This window comes from Vulpes vulpes, chromosome X (genome assembly GCF_048418805.1).
Source record: "Vulpes vulpes isolate BD-2025 chromosome X, VulVul3, whole genome shotgun sequence".
Taxonomy (NCBI): Eukaryota; Metazoa; Chordata; class Mammalia; order Carnivora; family Canidae; genus Vulpes; species Vulpes vulpes.
This window is the reverse complement of record NC_132796.1, coordinates 1,905,863-1,927,372: the sequence shown is the minus strand read 5'-3', so window position 1 is coordinate 1,927,372 and position 21,510 is coordinate 1,905,863. Positions and strand designations below refer to the sequence as shown.

Below are 21,510 nucleotides of genomic sequence, written 5' to 3'. Positions count from 1 at the left end.
AGACTCACCCGAGGGACATTCAGAGCTACAGATACTTATGCTTATAGAAACACCAACGCCGAGCCAGGAATTCCAGGCATTTCCCTTGTGGGACATTTGCTAGTGCTGGGGGCGGGTGGGAACTTCCTGTGTTTCTTTTCCCTTCGTGGTTATCGTTTCTGCATCTTTGATGGGGGAGAGGATAATTCAGTCAAAAATTTGCAAACAGGAGAGTGGTGTTTCCAAAACGTCTGTTCCATTTTTATCTTTTAAAATAGCATAATGTGAAATCGAATATTGCCTGACTCAGCACAATTTTGAGGGAGTTACTTGTTTAAAACAAAACAAAACAAAACAAAACAAAAACACAAAGAGCTGTCTAGACCAGCAGACTCCCAAAACAACCCTCCCTCCCCAGCCAGGGCTGAGTGGAACTGGGTCCAGTCTTTTCAGCTGATCTTTGAAGTAAATATTCCAGGTTAAAAAAAGAATCTTCACGAGATTATGCAAAGCACACTTTTTGTCGGTAACGCTTGCTTATTGAGATGTAGTTCACGGGCCATATGATTCCAAGGGTCCAGTTCCGTGTTTTATGTTAAATCACAGAATTAGCACATATTTTTTTTAAGGCTTTTTTCCCCATAAAAGAGAAATCTGACTATACTTGAGTCCAACAATAACTTTAAAACTCGGCTATTTGAAGGAGAATTGAATGCTTTAGACTTTTATTATTTCATTCATTGTAGCTTATCATCTTTGCTGATATTACCAGGAGGGGGACATGCCAGAGAGAACAAGTGAGTTGTTTTTTTTTTTTTTTTTTTAACAAGTGAGTTTCACAATGATAAATTCATGCATTGTGATGCAGTGATTACAGTCGACTCTTGCACAACACGGGTTTGAACTCCGCGGGGTCACTTATACACGGTCTTCGTTATTATTATTTTTTTACGAAAAATGCAATACGGCACCGTAAATGTGTTTTCTCTACGATTTTATTCGTCACGTTTTCTTTCCTGTAGCTTACTTCATGGTAAGAATATAGTAAGTGACACGTAGAACATATAAACCATGTGTGAACCCATCGTTATAACTAAGGATTCGGGTCAACAGTAGGCTTTTTAGTAGATACGTTTTGGGGGCATGAAAAGTTACACGCAGATTTTCGACAGTATGGGGCGTCGGCACCCCTAACCCTCCCAAGGGTCAGCTGTATTTTGCAATGATTACTTAATGCATCCATTTCGCTTAACCGATCCATTTCATACAAACTCTGCTATTATGGACATGAAACATTTCCATAGTTCACACACTAAAAAAATCGTGAAAATCATAACTGTGAAATGCATCTCCTTTTGTCCCGCATCTGTCCTCTCCCGTGACCCTGCAGGACCCATTGTAGCGTCCTGGATCTTTCTGGAGACGTCCTTTTCAACAGCAACTATGACGATGAAGAGAGGACAGATGTTTTAATGACCAGCAGAGTGCATCCTGTTGGCCTCCTTGGGAATCGCCTGTTTTTCATTTGCTTTAAAAGCTTTTTGAGCTAATTTCTCCTATCCAGACAGTTCCGGGAGATAGAAAGTCTATGCATGAGCTGGGTGGAGGAGAGAAGTGATCCCTGAGAGCTTTCTGCCGGGGGTTCCAGGTAAAGGTGGGTGCTTGGCAACACCTGGCACGTGTGGTGTATGCTGGTGGGAAGGGGCCCCGCTTGCCCCAGATTTCTTAGGGTGTCCCGGTTACTCACCTGCGTCCAAGAGCCTCCTGTTATGAGTCCACTGCATTCCTTCAGACCACCTTACCTAGAGCACCTGGTGACTCAGGAGTGTATCATTTTCCTCCAAGTCCTTGTCATGCACAACTGCTGCATCTGTGTCCATGGACACGGACGTCTGATCCTCAGCAGTCTTGGATCTGAAGCATAGTCCAGACCCCGTCGTAGGGGGTCACCCAAGAAGGTCTGTGCTCAGTACGCCTCAATACAGACCGCCCGTGTCACCCTGTGTGCCTTACTATGCCACACCGTGTGGAAGGATGAGGAAGGAACGTGTTCCCTGGAAACCCAGGGTGGAGCATGGTGGCCGACCCACCAATGGGTCAGGCGTGGGGGCTCCGCTCACTTCTGGGGGTGCCTCCTTACAAGCGTGCTTTCCCACACCTGCCCTGTGCATGAGGAAGACATGCACTACCATGTGCGTGCGCCTCTCCCTGCATCGCTGCAGGCCCGCTAGGAAGCTCTGCTCCACCCACCACTGGCCTGTTGGCTGTTCTCTCCCGTGCATTTCGGGGGGACGAGGCCTCCTGCACGCTCCCTCCCTCCCCTGGCACGTGCCTGCCCTGTTTCCGTCGCATCTGGGATGCCCGTGCGAGAGCACACTGAGCATCCTAATTCAGGAGACACCCCAGGTTAGGAAGAGGAGCAGGACGGGGTTGATGGCAAACAACATGGGTCTTTGACTCAGACATGGCTGTGTCGTCCTTGCATGTCAGGAGCAATTCTCACTTCCCCTCCCACCAGTGGCAGCTGGTATTTTGTAAGAGCTGTTGTTTGGATGTTGTTATTCCGCACGTGCATGCAGTGCTGGGTGCAGGCCATTCCAGGATGGGGTGGACACGGGCTCTGTCTTCCACTGGTTTATTTTTGCACATGGGATGCTCCCGGGTCAAAATTGTGACCTTCGTCAGATGACAGGTGAGATGAGGTGGCATCCAGACCCCGGAGGATTGGTGGAGCCTGGAGTGCATGTCAGGCCTGAGACCAGGGTGAGTTTAATCCTCTCCGTGGCTCCGTGTGGTTAAGCGTCTAAAGGCTGTGCCCACCCAGAGCACGCGTCCTCTGCACCGACTGGGCTCTCTGCCCCTGCTCCGATGGCCGTCAACGTGATGGAAACATGAACCCTTCTCTCGGGGAAGCAACAGACCCTGAGTCCCAGGATACTTTTCCTAGGTGTGCCGTAACGCTCGGGAGTCGTTTTGCTGTCCCAATGTGGCTGTTAGGACACAAAGTCGGAAATGACGGGTTATTGCCAGATGCGTTTTGATGAAGTTTTATTTTCTGTTTGGGAAATAGGCTTAACAAGTAAGTTAGTATCTCTGTGTCTGTAAGTTAACATCTTTCTACACGTCCGTCCACCTATCTATCTCTCACCTATCTCATTTATCTCATCTGTTATCTGTCAATGTATGTATCGGTCATCTATGATCTATTTACCTATTTACCAGTTAGCTTGTCTTTCTGTCCATTCACCCACCCCATCCGTCCATCCTGTGTCTCATCTATCGTATGTATATCAACCATCTGTATGTTACTCATTTGCCTATCCTCTATATGTTTGTCTATGTGTCTGTCTCTATCCATCCATCCATCCATCCATCCATCCATCAGCTATTATCTTTGTTTCCATTCATTCATCTATTATCTGTCTCATTTATCATATCCATCTATCCATCCATCATCATCCATCCATCTCTTCATCTGTCTATCCGTCTATGCATCCATCTCTCCATCTATGCATCCATCCATCAAACCATCTCTCCATCTATCTATTCATTTATCTGTCCATCTCTCCGTCCATCCGTCTACCCACCTATCCATCATCCACCTTTCCATCTATCCATCCATCTACCTGTCCATCTCTCTGTCCATCCATCTACCCACCTATCCATCAACCACCTCTCCATCTATCCGCCCATCTATTCATTTACCTGTCCATCTATCCATCTATCTATCCAACCATCTATCATCCATCCATCCATCCATCATCTATCTGTGGACCTGAGTAGCTATCATCTGACTGTGCATCTCTCATTAACTCCTTTTTTTTCTTAAGATTTTATTTATTTATTCATGAGAGACACACAGAGAGAGAGAGGAGAGGCCGAGACACAGGCAGAGGGAGAAACAAGCTCCATGCAGGGAGCCTGATGTGGGACTCGATTCTGGGACTCCAGGATCACGCCCTGGGCTGAAGGCAGGAGCTCAACTACTGAGTCATCAGGGATCCCCTGTCATTAACTCCTTTTGTGACTCCTTCTTGCCCTGGGATCAAGGAACACAGTTTTTTTTTTTTTTTTTTGTGACCCAGTCAGAGTCCATTCCCTGGCACAGAATAAAGCCCTATTCTTATATCCAGATTAAACAAATAAATGAAGTGGGATTTTATATTTTGGGTGTGCCTTTGGGGAGGAGGTGGAAGTCCTGATTATAGACACATTCAAATCAAACGCAGTATCCCTGCCTGTCTTTGTCTATGTTTACTTTTTAACCTTTATATTTTTTTAAGCACTGCGCCCAGCATGGAACCCAATGTAGGGCTTGCACTCATGACCCTGAGATCAAGACCTGGGGTGAAATCAAGAGTCAGACGTTAAACAGACTCAACCACCCAGGCGCCACATCTCTGTTTTGTTTAAATAGAAATGCCTTCAGCTCCTTATTTGTTTACCCGTGAATACTTTTATATAATTGCAGCTGGAGGTGGCTCGCTCTTATCTGTGTGGGTTGGCCTGCCAGGGGTTCTTTAGTTCCTCTTGGGATCTATTATTGCCTTTTCCTTATTCTTCTTTATTCTCCTCCACAACATTTAAAAGGGGAGGTGGTGGGTGAGGTATTTAAAATCCTGTGCTAGATTTCAATGCACTCTTTGTCCCGTGGTGTGTTGTGGTTCGTGTGTGTCTGTTTGTAGTTGTCCATGTAGAGCGGAAGGCATCGTGGGGCGCCCGTCTGTGGGGAAACTGCATGAAGGGAGGCTGGCGAGAGGCACAGTTCTGTCCCCGGGAGTGTGCAGTGTGAGCAGAACGGAATTTCATTTCGTTCTATTTTCTTCATTTTTGCACTTAGCAGCACTCTTGTCAGGCTCAGGGACACCGGTTGTCATGGCATTTGCTTAAAAACTTAACAGGAAGGGGCAGCCCGGGTGACTCAGTGGTTGAGCATCTCCCTTGAGCTCAGGGCGTGATCCCGCGGTCCCGGAATCAAGTCCCACATCGGGCTCCCTGCATGGAGCCCACTTCCCCTCTGCCTGTGTCTCTGCCTCTCTCTCTCTCTCTGTCTCTCATGAATAATAAATAAATAAAATCTTAAAAAAAAAAAAACTTTACAGGGACAGTGGTAAGGGCATCATGAGGAGTCTTTTTATAGGAAACTACAGGAAATACCTCTTTTTGCTGCTGTCAAGAAAACAGTGAATTTATTAAACTTAATTTAGCAGTAGACTGAATGTGTCATGAAAAAAAAAAAGAAACAACTAAAATAAAAGTTAACGAAAATTAAAGTAACCTAGAGGAAACTATCCAGGAGGGAAAGAGTCATAGCAACTGGCTTGGGATCCTGTCTCTCCTATTTTCTTTTTTCCTTTATTTTTTAATGATGGCAAACGGAAGGTAGGCTCAGGTAAGAGAAAGGGAGGCAGGTGACCTGCTCCAATCACCTTTGACAGTCACTGGACCTCCAAGTCATCAGACGGAACAGATGCCTTTGGAGCCAGAGACCTTCTTACAGATGCTGTTAGCAAAATAGCTGTGGTCAAATCCTACATCGGTGGACTTAGGCGATACACTTTTTCATCTACTTCTTTTTTTTTTTTTTTTTTAAGATTTAAGAAATTTATTTGCAGAGAGAGGGTGTGCATGATTAAGGGGAGGGGCAGGGCACCCCCGGTTTAGCGCCGCCTGCAGCCCAGGGCATGATCCTGGAGACCCAGGATCGAGTCCCATGTCGGGCTCCCTGCATGGAGCCCGCTTCTCCCTCTGACGGTGTCTCTGCCTCTCAGTCTCTCTCTCTGAATAAAAAAAAAAAAAAAAAAAAAACTTATTTTTTTTAAAAAAAGGGGAGGGGCAGAGGGGGAGAGAGAGAATCCCAAGCAGACTGCGGACTGTGCTCTAAGCACAGAGCCCGCTGTGGGGCATGACCTCACAGCCCTGAGATCGTGATCTGAGCCGAAACCAAGAGTTGGATACTCAACAACTGCGCCACTCATGCTCCCTGTGATCCCGCTTCTTGAAGATGGTAACATAGGATAGTCCACTAGGGTGTAAGATAGAGATGATTTCTCTAAAATTTTTACATGAGCTAGTGTGGCTGTTAATAATTTAGGAGTCAGAAGACGTAAAATAGGAGGGTCCCCATGCGCCCTCCCCCCAGGGATCATACCTTCCATCATCAAAGGAGATCCATGAATCCAGGAACTGGCTTCTCTGTGATCCTGTAAACAGCTGTGTGGACCTTACTCGGATCACGGTGGAGATACTTTATATAGTTTGTTTTACAAATATATGGAGCTGCTTTAAATGCTCTCTATGGCATTCCCTGTGACATCTGACGTACTTAGGGCCCAAGCTGCTTATGCCACGGGGAACACGGGACTGAGGGGCCACCCTGGGATTTAATCTTGTCCTCACTCCTGCTTCTCCATCTCCGTGAGTTTCTCTAACGTCGCCCACATTTACCAAAGGACGTGCATTGGTGTAGGCCAGAGACGTTCTGCTGCTACTTCCATTATGTGGACTTGGTCGTTGGCTTATCCATGAATTCATCCACCTGCACATTTAACCAACTAACGGGTGCCCAGGGATTAATCACAAACGGATGTAGAAGATACTTGATCTGCAGAACTTGTTGCCATTCAGTTTTAACATATTTATATAAAAAAAAATGAAAATAAAAACGGCAGTGTCCGATATTTTGGAAGTTGGTGTGTTGACCGGAGCGTTTTTGTCGCGGCTGCACTCACAGTGCACCTTTCCCCCGTGGTTCTCTAAGGAGGAGAGCTTTGTGCACCCCGGGCCTTTCTGGTTCTAGGTGGTCATTCCAATGCCACGTGTCCTGTTTTGTGACCTGATTTGCCAAGTGGACTTGCAATCCGTGATATTTCACATGGGGAGCAGAGAATCTATTTAATGGAGCCTACTTAAGAAAAATCTATCTCAGCCTAATTTGGGGGAGTGGCGGTTAATGTCCTGGAGGTATAGTTTACACACAGCACAATGCATCCATTCTAGGCGTTCGGGTTGATGCCTTATTCGCAAAGGCATAGCATTACGTCACCACCACCGCACAGAACATTTGTGAGGCTGACTTTGATTTTACTCTGATGGAAAATTCATTCATCACCTTGACTGAGATGCTGTGTGCTGTGCTTTGCATGTGTCATTTTATTTAAACCCTGCGGGGGTCAAGATTTTTTTTTTTTTTTAGTTTATTATTTTTTTTTAAAGATTTTCTTCATTTATTCATGAGAGACTGAGAGAGACATAGAGAGAGAGGCAGAGACACAGGCAGAGGGAGAAGCAGGCTCCATGCAGGGAGCCCGATGTGGGACTCAATCCCGGGTCTCCAGGCGGCGCTAAACCGCTGAGCCACCCGGGCTGCCCCATTTTTTTTTTTTTTTCAGTTGTACTGAGATACTGCTGACAGCACTGTGTTAAGTGTAAGGTGAACAACGTAATGACAAATACATGTATTTTGGAATTATTACCACAGCGTAGTTGACATCCTTTTCTTGTAATGAGAACTTGTAGGATTCACTCTTTCAGCAACTTTGAAATATGTCGTAAAGCCATTAACTGTGGTGGTCACGTTGTTTGGTAACCCAGCCCCAGGACTTAATTATCGTACAACTGGAATTTTGTACCTTTTGACCATCTTCATCCATTTGTTCTTTTTTTTAAATTTTTTTAAATTTTATTTATTTATTTATTTTTCATCCATTTGTTGTAATCCCATGCCCCGTCTCTGGTAACCAGAAATCTGAAATTTCCTGAGTTTTTTTTTTTTTTTTTTCCCTATTCAGAGTCCACATACAAGAGAGATCATACTTTCTTTGCCTTTGTCTGACTTATTTCACTCAGCATAATGACGTCAAGGCCCATCCATATTATTGCAAATGGTGGGAACCTTATGTTTCTTTTTTTTATGGCTGACTAGTAATGCGTTGTGTGTCTTATTGGGCAGAGGAGGGCCCGATGGCTATCCTTACCTGCAACAATAGTAAAAAAAAAAAAAAAAAAAAAAAAAAGGAGATTTCTACTTTCTGGAAGGGGTTATTGAGAGCTGGGAGTGTGTATTGATGAGCCTCCCAACACCAAGTGGTGAGATCTGTGTTCGTTTTGCCCATATTCCGTCCACCACCTTGATGACTTATGACCAACACCGCTAATGTTGTCGTGTGTTCTGTGCATTTATGTGGTCCGAGCTGAAAATTGCAGTGTGCTGCTTCTTTGTGCCTTGAACAAGACTGTTGACCTGTGCGGTCCCCCAATCTGATTGTGGCATCCAGGGCCTGCCCACGTCCGCCCCGGGTAGCTCAGGTTTTGGCTGCCGGACATAAGTAACCCATTTGGATTTCTGTGTCCGTACGGCTGACGCTACTCCGAGAGAGCTTGGAAGGCGTTGCAGACAGACACGTGGAAAAACCGGAGTCATAGTTGGGTTGTCTTTCATGTAGGCTCAGGAACATCCCATTGCGGGTCAAACATGAGGGCCGAAAAGTCAGAGGATGATCTAGTGAGTGCAGTCCAGTGACAAAGGGGCTCCTTCTCGGGGGGCAGTGGAGCAAGATATCAGGAAGAGCGAGCCAGGCACAAGGCCTTCTTTCCCTCGTGAGGATGTGACGACGTGGCAGGACTTCTGTGGTGTGCTCCCCTCCACCCGTCCTGCTGGGGAGATGACAGTAGAAGCCCGACGGGGCATGTGTTTGATCAAATATAAGCCAAACCTGGTAACGGATGTCGGGGTCCCTGCTGTGGACACCTCACCTAGTGGAAACGTCAATATCTGCATGGGGACCCCGAAGCTTGGCCCGTTCACCCTCTTTACGGTCTCCCCGCTGCCCCCACCACGCCTCCTAGTTTTGACTGGATTCCATCCCAACACCCTGCCTCACCCCCTACGATTTTTTGTGTGCTTCCGAATGACCTTCTACTGAGAATCCCCCTTGCGACTGTGCCTACCGTCCCTCGTCACTCGCTCCTCCTTGCACGACACTGACTTTTCTGGGTTTTTGCGCCTCCCTCTCTGCTCTTCCTACGGTTAAAAGATCCACAATCCACTTCTAAGCCAAGGTGGACTCCTGGTGTCCTCCTTCCCGCCCTCCACCCTACCCCCGGTGGCGAGGAGATTTATTTTATTTATTTTATTTTATTTTATTTTATTTTATTTTATTTTATTTTATTTTATTTTATTTTATTTTATTTATTTTTTTATTTATTTTTATTTTTTTATTTTATTTATTTTTATTTTTTTATTTATTTTTTATTTTTAAATTATTTATTTATTTATTTATTTATTATTTTTATTTCTTTTATTTTTATTTTTTTTAATTTTTTTTAAATTTTTTTTTTAAATTTTTTAAATTTTTTTTTTTTAGAGATTTATTTCACAGCTCGGCAACCCTCATTTATAGAAATCCCTAAAACAAGGGGTTTTGGCTTGGCTGTGACGTGGTGCTGTGTCTCACGTTACTGTGCCCAGGTCCAAACGCTGCGCAAGAAGGAAAGGACATCCGTGGCCATGGGCTTGTGTTGGGGGGAGCCCAGGGCCCTTCTCCTTCTCCAGCTCTTCTGGAGTCCTTCCTCCCTCCTAGGACGTTCATTGCCAGCTTTCCAACCAGAGAGCTCCAGGTGTTGAGCGTTTTGCCTGCTTTCATCCCTGGGAAGACCCCTTCCTGTGCAGCTGCCTACATGGTGACGGAAAGCCCGGGTGCCCTTTATAAGCTCCTTGGCACCAGGGACCTGAGGCTCACGTGTACAGATTTGCATTTCGGTGTCCCTGTACTTTACATCTTCTCTGGCCACAGATAAAATTCCTTGGGGTCGTTGCTCTCCTATTTGCATTCAGTGGCTGCCAACCTGGGTGAGGGGTGGACGGCGGGCATCGTGCCCTCCACACAGGCTCAGAGGAGTAGGAAAGCCCGGCGGTGGAGGAAGAGGATGCATTTGGGTTGGAAACGTCCCAGCGGGGTACAAAAGATAGTTTGATTTCCTTGCATGTGTGTTATGGTTGCAACTTTTAAATTTCACTGTGGTCTCAGCCTCCACCCTTTTCCCTCCTACCCGCGTAGGTCTATGTTCCCAGATCGTGTTGGTATATACCCCAGATTCCATTCCGTAGCACATTTTAAAGTAAAGACCCAGTGCTTTTAGCAGGGGTTCGCGTGTTACAGAGGCTTTTTGGTGAGCATGGTGTGCCTGATACCTAAATCGCGAAAAGGAAAGACTGGTCGAAGAACCAGGGCCACCAGTCATTCCCGCCCTTTTCCATCGCTCCCGTCCTTGTGCTCTCCACAACGACCCATTCGTAGAATCGGTGGCCAGCTTCCCCTCCAGTTGAAGGACATTGCAGGGGCAGGTGGTTGTCTTTGTTGACGTCTGCATCACACCAGCCCTCGCCTGAAACTTCCAGAACAGAGTTTCTTGAAAATATTGTCACCCGCCGCCTGCTGGGGTCGGGAGCTGCTGGAGCAGACGCGTTGCGTTGGGTAAGTCTTGTGCTGTCTCCCCCCACTCCAGGCACCGGGACATTCGGACGGGTGCAGCTGGTCAAGGATAAGGCGGCCAAGCACTTCTTCGCCCTGAAGGTGATGAGCATCCCCGACGTCATCCGCCTGAAGCAGGAGCAGCATGTCCACAATGAGAAGTCGGTGCTCAAGGAAGTCAGCCATCCGTTCCTGGTCAAGCTGTGAGTCCTTCCCCACATGGCCGAGTCTTGGTCGTTTGGTCATTCCGTCTCTGAGAGCCCAGGTGGGGTGGAATGAGCTCACGGCGGAAACTCAGGCTGGCCCGGGCTCTGGAGAAACTGGTGCTGTTGGGACCAGTGCAGACCCTGGGGCCCTGGGCAAGCAGGACATGCAAAGGGGCGTGCACGGCCCAGCCGGACACTCTGTTCCCCTCATCCCCATCAGGGCCACAGTCCCTGCTCAACCTCATTCATGCAGGATGCTCCTTGGGGTTCCAGGGGACAGCTGCGTATCTCCAGTTGGGGGTGCCCTGCACCGAACGAAGACATCCCTGTCTGCCCATGCTCTTGCTGGGGGATGCTAAGACCGGCCCACCCCCAGGTGCCAGACACGGGATGCACGGAGATGCCTCTCTTTCCCCTTCTTGGAGGTGGTGGCCTCCCAACCTGTGTCCATGTCTCCCCTCCGCCATCTTGTTCTTATTCCTTCTCGTTGTCCCTTCCTCGCCTGTCACAGGCCACCCCCCCTGCAATGCCTCTGTGTCCCCCCTGGGCCCCCTCACACCTGGCCAACCCCAGCCCTTCTCTGATGCACCTGTAGAGACAGGAGCACCCCGTCACGGCTCTGGAACATTTCCTGTGCATCTCGACTCCTCCAAATGGTGTCTTACCCAGGGTAGGGACCTGTTGTGTGTGTAACGAGGGGGAGAAAGGAATCAGCTGACTTATTTTTATTTTTTTTTAAGATTTTATTTATTTTTTCATGAGAGACCCAGAGAGAGAGAGGCAAAGACACAGGCAGAGGGAGAAGCAGGCTCCATGCATGGAGCCTGATGTGGGACTTGATCCCGGGTCTCCAGGATCATACCCTGGGCTAAAGGCAGTGCTAAACCACCGAGGCACCCAGGGATCCCCATTGGTTGATTTTTAAAAAAATATTTTTTTTTGTTTTATTTTCCTGAGTTTATTGAGCTGCGGGTGATTTTGTGCCGATACAGAGGGGTCAGTAGCATCTCATAGTTCAAGTCATAGTCACAAAAGTAGCCAGTGATTTGGGGACTCAGAGCCGCTCACGCACCGGGTGTGAGTCTCTCATTCGGTCCGAGGTAGAACAACGTTCAGAAAAAGTAATGCACGTAGATTTCCCTCTGGAATTAAGGAAAGCTTCTAGTCATGCCTCTCGGATGAAGCAAGATAGCAGTCCCGGACGTGGACTTTCACACGCTAGGGTTTTTAGTAGATGTGCTGCCAAAGTGAGCCTTAGCTCGCTAGGATGTTAAGTCAGAGTTGTCCCCGGGAGACGTGGGCTCCCTTATGATACGGCCAAAGGGTCATCACACATCTCGGGTTCCTTCAAAGGCAGGGGGGTCTCAAGCCAACGTTTTGTAGTTTGCTGTTCCTCGTTTTCCAATAGGGACCCAAGTTATATCACATACTAGACGCCGTGCTCTCCCCGTGTCCTCACGTGGTCGTCCCTCCGTGCGTGTCTGTGTCCTCATCCCCTCTTCTTCTAAGGACCTCAGTCCTACGGGATCAGGGCCCACCCTACTGACCTCATTATACCTTCATCCCCTCTCTAAAGACCCCACCTCCAAACACAGTCCCATGCTGAGGTCCTGGGGTTAAGGCTTCAACACGTGAATTTTGGGGGATATAATTCAGCTTTAACACCTACTCAGTGACTTGCTAAGTGTAGATCCCCCAGAGCACGTGGACCTTAGTATAATGTACTTTGAGCAGTTGTTTTTTTCTGTGCATCCTCACTTAAGTGATCAGATGGGCCCAAACACTGTGTATAAAAGCGAGTGGAATCAGTCTTGGAAGTTCTGTGAACAGAGGACGGAGACCACATTGTATCTGGATGGGGGCCACAGGGTGTTTAGGGCCACATGATGAAGGGCACATTTTTTGTGGGAAAAGACCATCTGTGAGGAGTGCATTTAATCCCCCAGCTGTGCGCCGGGGTCACCTCCCCCAACATCTGCTTCCCGTACTCTCTGGAAAGATGGGGTCTTGCTGGCATTTCCTGAGGCCACGAGGAACGCTGATGATCCCAGGTATTGAGCTGGACAACGATTATTTGGAGGTAGAAGCTGCCGCTGAGTGACTTGGCAAGTTCGCCGGTGGTATTATCGTAAGTTCAGTATGCGAACTGGTGCTGTTGTATTTTTGAGAAGATGCCAGGGCTCTCATTAAATGCACATTGGAGAACATGTTCTTTTCGGGGATGGAGCCGTTCCTAAGGCCAGCTCAGCCCGTGGGGATAATTTTAGAAGAGCTGAGTAATTGTCTGGGATGCAAAGCCAAGACTTCCCTGGGACAGAGGCTTGGGGTGTGCCCAAACACCAGCCTCTCCATGCCTGCTCCTTGCCCTTTGGGTGAACAGGAATTGCTGGTGTCCCAGAGCTGTTTGACCTCAGGACACGGGTTCTCCACCTTGGCATCATTCTCTCTGGTGGGGCAGCTCTGCGTCATGTAAGAAAGTTTACGGCCTCCGCATGCTCTTCCCACTCACTGCCACTAGCAGGCTGTCTCCAGTGGGGACAACCAAAAATGTTTATATTTGGACCTTGACAAAATAACGTCATAGGGGGTGAAAGAGTCCTCAGTTGCAGACCTCTGTGCTTGAGCAATAGGTAGACAATAGGTAGCAATACATAGGTTTGATGGAAGCTGCATAGATACATCCATAGTGGGTACACTGGATGCATGGATGGATGGATGGATGGATGGATGCATGGATGGATGGATGGATGGATGGATGGATGGGTGGATGGATGGATGGGTGGATGGATGGATGGATGCATGGATGGATGCATGGATGCATGGATGGATGGATGGGTGTATGGATGGATGGATGGATGGATGGATGGATGGATGGATGTATGCATGGATGGATGGATGGATGCATGGATGGATGCATGGATGCATGGATGGATGGATGGGTGTATGGATGGATGGATGGATGGATGGGTGGATGGATGGATGGGTGGGTGGATGGATGGATGGGTGGATGGATGCATGCATGGATGGATGGATGCATGGATGGACCAAAGGAAAGCACACAGGGTGGGTAGATAGATGAGACACTGGTACATAGATAAATGATGTGTAGATGGATACTTGTTGTTTGACATTTTATTAATTTTTGAGAGAGAGAGAGAGAGAGAATACTTCCTGCTGAGCAGGGAGCCCGATGTGGGGCTCGATCCCAGGACCCTGACATCAGGACTTGAACCAAAGGCAGATGCTTCACCAACTCAGCCCCCCAGTTGCCTACATTTTTTTCCCTTACAGCTCTCAAGCGACTAGATGAGGTCCACCCACATTATGGAGGATCATGTGCTTCTCCTAAAGCCAATTGACAGTAGATGTCAATCACATCCAAATATCTATACCTTCCCAGCAACGTCGAGACTCCTGTTAGACCCCATGTCCGGGCACCAGGGCGTAGAGCAGTTGATCCATCAAACTAAGTGTCACAAGGGGCAAAAGCACAAGAGAGCTTGAGCAGAAGAGCAGAGCATTCCCTCATAGGGCATTGGGAGAACCCAACGTAACGGGGTGCAGGTCACCCGGGCTGCGTAACGAAGCAGGACATGTTGCCTGCAGCCACGGAGTCCAGAGCCCGGGCAAACATCATGGCCAGAAACCCCTGCTCCTGTCTCCAGCCCTCGACAAATGTGTTGTCATGCGAGTCCGTGTGGATCCCCGAATGTTTGCACCTTCACAGGACTGGGGAGTTTGATCTGGTCTGTTCTCCGGGTGGCTCCTCCGTATTCCCTCCCTGGTGACATCTTTCGGGCCCCTTCCACGCACCTCTAGGTGGCCGTGCATGTGGTCCTGCTCGCCCTTTCTGGGCCCAGCCTCTAAGCCAAGATCTCGATTACTCCATCAGTGATGATCGGCTGCGGACCCCACAGCAGGCCCCTGCCCGGGGTGGCCCACTGCACGTGAGCAGAGCCAGGCCTGTGCTTTAGGCTACAATACGTGTCCATGTCCACCACCTTGGGTCTGCTGTCCCTGTCCCTTTGCCCGTGCTCACGTCATTGGTGGAGCTGTTCCCCTGTTGCCAAGGGTGCCTTGGGGCAGGGCTGGTTGCCACGGAGCCAGATTGGAAAGGAGAAGGAACATTCCAGAGCCTCAGGTTGCACAAAGAGCTGAGCAAGAACAGATAGGGTGACGCGCGCAGGCGGTCTCTCGCGTTCATGGTTTAGGGCAGAGGCGCACCCTTACCATAGCCCCGGGAGAAATTAGGAGACTCCTTAAATGAGCGAGCTTGCGTTTCCAGTCAATTAACACCTTCGAGGACAAGCCCCGCCGCAGACATTGCAAAGGGAGAGACAGTGCTCGGTGTTAACAGCAGAAACCATTACTCTGCGCTGAGGTCAGGGACCAGGGGGGCCCAGCGTCGGACCGTCCTGTGTGTTCCTTGTCACCGTAAACTACGGCCTGTTTCTTTTCTTGCTCTTCGTAGGTTCACACGTACTCTTGAATGCACTTAAAAAGTTTAATTTTCTCCTCTCATCCCAAACATACAGTTGGCCGTCTCACCTGTTTGTAAGTGGGCAGCTCGGTGGCATCGACACATTCACGCTGTTGTGCAGCCGTTATGTCCAGCGCTTTCCATCATCCCAAACTGAAGCTCTAGACCCCATGCAGCTGTAACTCCCCATTCCCATCACCACAGCCCTTGACCCCACCATCTCTGACTCTATGCACGTGATTCGTGTAGGGACCCCATATACGTGGAATCAGTCAGCATCTGTCCTTCTGTGTCTAGCTCACGTCACTCAGCCCCGTGTCCCCAGGGTCCATTCACATTAAAGCAGGTGCAGAACATTCTTTTCAAGGGTGACTCGTATTCCATTCTATGCATGGGCCACATGCTGTCTAGCCACCCATGCATCCATCAGTGCATCCAGTTATTTATCCATCCATCCATCTGCCCATCCATTCATCTACCCACCCACCTATACATCCATCCATCCACATCCATCCACTGATTCATCTATTCTTCCATCATCATCATCATCCACCTACCCATCCATCCATTCCTCCATCATCATCATCCATCCATCCAGCCAGCCACTTATCCATCCACTTATCTATCTATCTCCCCATGCACTCATGCATTTTTCCATCCATCCATCCATCCATCCATCCATCCATCCATCCATCCAACCATCCGTCCACCCCCAGACACTTGGATTGCTTCCACATCCGGGCTCTCATACTAACGAGATGAGGACCACGCGGTGTGCAAGTATCTGTTCAAGTCCCCGCTCTAACTGCTCGAGTGCATTTTCAGTCTCGAATTCTATCTCCCTCCCGTTGGTGGTGGGATTTAAGATTTTCTCTTGTTGCTTTTCCTTTCCTTGTTCAGCTTGCTTCACGCAGGACTCTCCTGTCTTCTTCCCACCCTCCCTCATGACCAGGTCATCCCATGCACAGTCTGAGATGGATCGTTGTGTCCTTAAAGTGTGTATGCACCTGCTCTTTATTTTATACCTTCCCTCTGTTTCCATCCCACCTTCACTGGGATCCCTTGTGGGGGTTTTCGGGAGGACACATTTGGGATGTTGGTGTTGGAGCAAGTGTGTGCACGGGTGTGCGTGTGCTCCAGAAATCCTGCTCTCATCACCACGACCACCTTGCTTCCAATTTTGGACTTGGCGACTCCAGCTAAGCCATGCTGCTTGCTTCCCCTCTGTTGCCCCCTTGAGCTGGATGTTTGAGGCCCACTTGCTCCTGGTCTGTCCTGCTCAGATGCCTCCCAGGCAGTTCACGGTCCTTCTGTCCAAACACGAATTTTTGACCTTCCTCCTGGCCTCTTATCCCCAGTCATTTCTTCCTTTCGACTTCCCCAGATGGTCCTTCTAGCCGCCCCCGGGCACCATTTTTCATCTGCTTTTCTTTGCTCCTGTGTTCACTCCAGCCCGGGGCCCTGCCCTCTCCAGTTCTGCTCCACATCTCCAGATCTGTCCAGTTCAGTGGCATCTTCACAGAAGCTACTGCAGCTCATCACATGCCCCACTTTCTTCTCAGTGTCCACTCTGGATACCAGGTTGGAGCTTCCTTCTGACATGAGCCCTGGCCTGTGCCAGCGTGTGCAGTGTGATCCCATGGAGGGGTGTCCTTTGTGCGTAGTATAGAGTGCAGGCTCTTTGCCACATCTCAGTGTTTGCCTGGTGCCTCTATTTCCCACCTTTTTTTTTTTTTATTTTTATTTATGATAGTCACACAGAGAGAAAGAGAGAGAGGGGCAGAGACACAGGCAGAGGGAGAAGCAGGCTCCATGCACCGGGAGCCCGATGTGGGATTCGATCCCGGGTCTCCAGGATCCCGCCCCGGGCCAAAGGCAGGAGCCAAACCGCTGCGCCACCCAGGGATCCCCTATTTCCCACCTTCTTAAGTGTCCCACGCCCAGCCTGCTTTGACCACAGGTGCATCCTGTCTGCAGGGCCTGCCCTCCAGCTTTCTTGACTCCCCACTGCCATTCTGTGTTCCCTCCTTAGGCCACAGGGCTCAGGACTGGTCAGCACAAGAGCTGCCCCTTGCAGGGCTGTGTACCCAGCTTGTTGCCTGGCACACAGGGGGTCCTTGGTCAAAATTTATCCGTAAATGAAGCAAAGTGCAAGTGAGTGTGGAGGTGGATAGAGTGTGTTTCCTTACTTTCTGATCCCTGGTGCTCAAGCAAGACTCTAATATATACTGGGCTTGAGATCCAGAAATGCTTCCTTCTGTCATACCACTCATGACAAACCTGCTTCCTTCTCTTGCCCCCTTGCAGTTTTGTTGTTTATAGACTCAGCGCCAGGGGCAGAGTCCTGCAATGAATGGGAATGAATTAATTAGCTCACTGACTGACGCCTTTAGTCCTTTGTTTCTCATTTTCTTAACTCAGATTTTATTTCATCTGTGGCCGCCTAGACTCCTCTGCCCCACCCACAAGCCCCAAGTGATGACTAGTGCCTCAGATGTTTCCAGAATAGTAACGTCTCAGCACCTCTTTGAATATTTTGGCTTTTATTAATAACACACAACACGTTTCACATTCTTTCCATGTAAGAAAAGTCTTATTAATGTAAATTTGTGCCCATGGAATTTTTTCTCCCTTAGGATATTTATTTAGCTTGAAGAAAGGCCAAGGAACCAGGGACCCTCAGGAATTTGTTTTTTTCTTCATAGTCTCTCTCTTTTTTTTTTTTTTTTTAAAGATTTTATTTTTATTTATTCATGAGAAACCCCCCCCCACACACACACACAGAGGGAGAGAGGGAGAGGCAGAGACACAGGCAGAGGGAGAAGCAGGCTCCATGCAGGGAGCCCGACACGGGACTCCATCCTGGGTCTCCAGGATCATGCCCTGGGCTGAAGGCAGGCGCTAAACCACTGAGCCACCCGGGCTGCCCCATAGTCTCGGTTTTTGATTCCTTGTGCAGTCCCTTTATTTGAAAACCACTGTTTCTCAAGGGTGCTGGTGACCCATGCACATGCATGTGATGTGTGTGTCCGTAGAATGGACAGCCTGCTTGATAATAGAGTCTATTTTAGGGTTGTGGTTGATGCTTTGTTTGATTTTATTGAGAGATCCGTGCAACGAATGTGCAACAAATGTGTAACAAATAAGTACCGGTCTAGTTCTCCGCACTCAGCCCTTTGTGTGTGTGACATTTGCCACCGTGATGTTGTGATTTGTAAGAAATGCATGTTTGCTCTTCATCCCTGGCACTGAGCTCCTAAAACCCTTGGAATTTCCTCAGTGATAAGAGAGACAAAGGTGGCTTTTGTTATGTGAAAGAGGTGACTTTGGACAACACCCTGGGGCCCGGCTGGTTGCCAAGGGAACCAATCCTGTAATTGGGAGATTGGAATTCTTGGCCCCACAGTAGATGGCGGGGAGGGCAGAGGGGCTGGAGGCTGAATTAATCCTGTGGCCAATGATTTAATCATCCTTGCCTACGTGATGAAGCCTCCATGATACCACAGAAGGACAGAATTGGGGAGCTTCCAGGATGGTGAATTTGGGGAGATTTGGGAAGACTGGTATACCTGGAGCAGGCTTGGAAGCTTCTCCTGCATCTCTTCCATCCGGCTGTTCCTGAGTTATGTCTCTGTGATAACTCGGCGATCAACCCGGTGTTGCCCTGAGCTCTGTGAGGCCCTCCTCCAGCTTTTTTTTTTTTTTTTTTCCTCCAGCTTAATGGAACCCAAGGAGGAGTGTTTGGAACCTCTGCCTTATAGCAGCTCTATCAGAAGCACAGGACCTGGACCTGTGATCGGCATCTGAAGTGCATGCGTTGAGGGGCGTGTTGTAGGGCTTAACCCTTACCCTGTGGGATCGCCTGTTGTCTCCAGGTGTATACAGTGTCAGAATTGAGTTAAATCGTAGGACACCCAGCTGGTGTCACAGAACGACTTGGTGGCGTGGGGGAAAAAGAGCAACACGTGTTGGAATTGGCAGCAGGATGATTGACTTCAAATCCTAACTTTTATGTGCTTATCTATATCTCAGCCTATCCACGGACAAAATTACAACTCATCTGGCACCCAGGTGGTAGACTCTGAGATCGGCCTGAATCTCCTGATCTCCCCCCGAACTGTCTTGGGGATTGACACATTCCACTTGGCTGGATGCTGAAAGTTCTGTTTCCTTTCTTACCTTGGACTCTGGATGGGCCCTGTTCTAATCTCCCCCATTGTGAATTATCTCCGACGTCTTTGGAGGGTGAAATTAGGTTGCTTTGGGACATGGCAGATGCATTGTTCTCAAGAGCTGAGAAGGGATCTGTGTAGATTATTACCCAGGCTGTGGAGCAATAGGAGTGGGTATAGAATATATCTAAAGAATGGGGGCATACTAGGTGGTGTGTGTGTGTGTTGTGCGAGTGCATGCACGGCCATAATGCATTTGAGTGGTAGGGACATAGGGTTTTGCATAGTTTCCTGTCGTTTCAATGGAGTTCAACAAGGTTGTGGAAAATGGTAATGCTCTGACTTGGAAAACTTTGGCCATTTGGGGACTTTGCAAGGGCTCAGGGCTGCCCCGACGTTCTGGAACACGTTTTCTGGTGAGTTCCACCTAAATATGCTACTCATCCCATTCCAGAGAAACCCAGAACATCACCAGCTTACTACATAGAGAGAGAGGTTCATTGTAAAAGCTCAGCACTCCGGGGTTACGTGGACCTTAGGCGATACTACCCCACCAGAGTGCTGACGTCGTTGTTGGAGTCCACGCTCCCCCATGAAAGCAGAGTGTGGCCGCCATATGCATTTGAAATACTCAGCGTTTATATGGAAGCATCACGGGAAGGAATGTTCCTGCCATATTAATCGAGGAGTGGAGCATGTGGCTGAAAGAAAACCCTCCTCTGGGCTTTAAGTGATAGAAAGAGTATAGCTAGCTAGTGAGTCATGTAACCGTAAAACATTTCTCCAGGAAATGACCATAGCAACGAAAAACCCCAAAACACTGTTCCTGCTTCCTGTACCCGTTCATGCCTCAATACTGCCAGTCTTGAGCCTTCTGAGCTACAAGAGACCAGAAGGGGAAGCAGGACACAGAAATCAGAGCTTTCAGTAAGTGAAAACAGGGGCCTCCTACGAGCCCCGGGGTTGCCTTGCTCGCAGCAGCTGGGAGAGAGCACGGCATTTGTGCAAAGCCCGTGTGTGGGTACGCGCCCCCCCCCGAACGGCGTGCTCACCGCAAAGGCTCTGCACGTTTCCACGTGCGTTTCGGGAGAGCCTTTTGTGCGTACAACCGGGTTTTGCTGGCACGTAAACACCGTGATGAACAAACTAAGCATTCTTTCTTAAAATGCTTTCCTTGGACATAGCAGAGTTTTTCTTTTCTGCGGTTGGGATTTTTTGTCCTCTCTCGCGTCCCGTGTCACTGTGTCCTGACTTTTGCGTATTATCCCTTTATGATTTCCCCTTGAGCCCGTCTTCATGTCATGGCAAACTGTGCCCCCCAATGCTTTGTCTTTATTTTACTTTATTGGGATGGCCCATCCCAGCAGGTGAGACCCTCTGGTACAGCAGGTGCCCTGAGCATCCTCCTGCAAGGATGGATGGACGGTTCTCTGGGGCCTAAGTGTACTTCTGGTGAAGCCCAGATGGACGCAGCTCATGGGGAGTCAGCTCTGCAGGGAAGCACCAGACTGTCCTGATCCCAGAAGCCTTGCGGCGTTGACAGCATAGTGTGGCCGTGGTTAACGTCGACCTGGGCACCCCCATCCTGTGGGGTGGCTTTCACGGGGGGTCGTCTCATAGCCGGGATGGTACCAAGCGCGTGCTTGTGCTTCCTACATCTTCTCAGAAACACAGTCCGTGCTTCCAAAGCTCGTTTCTCTTCTCCCCACGTCTCCTCGACGAGAAAACATTTTTCCTCCATCACTGCCGATCCCCCTACGGGTTTGTTTCATTTCCTTCAGCCAAGACTTCTGCAATACAGTCGGGACCTGGCGTCTTTTGTCTCCCCCTCCACCCCCTGCCTTCCCCATCACCACCTCTCCTTCCAGTAACAGAGCTCAGGAACGCCTTCGTAAGGAGGATGCGCTTCTTCTGACTCTCTCGGGAAGTCTCCTATCCATCACTGCTTAGAAATCTTACGTTGGACATTTTTACTGGCCACCTTTTCCCGGCAGGTGTTTGGGAGGCATGGTCTTCACCTACTCTACGTTTTTTGGTCTTGATTACAGTGCTGGGTGGCCGAACTGGGTATGATCCCCTAAAGATGTGTCCAGTGTGTATGAGTTTCCTTCAGCTGCCAAGACAAATCCCACAGATCAGGGGCCTTAAACAACACATACGTCCCATAGTCCTGGAGGCCGGGAGCCTGAGAATCAGGCAGG

General features: G+C 48.9%; 1 protein-coding gene across 1 annotated transcript in view; it reads left to right on the top strand.

The window, feature by feature from the left end:
- Positions 1–21,510, top strand: part of PRKX (protein kinase cAMP-dependent X-linked catalytic subunit) — a 74,358-nt gene that overhangs the window by 19,557 nt on the left and 33,291 nt on the right. The window contains exon 2 of the mRNA XM_025984630.2: positions 10,486–10,654. Coding sequence (XP_025840415.2) covers positions 10,486–10,654 — 169 coding nt within the window. The remainder of the gene's footprint in view (positions 1–10,485; positions 10,655–21,510) is intronic.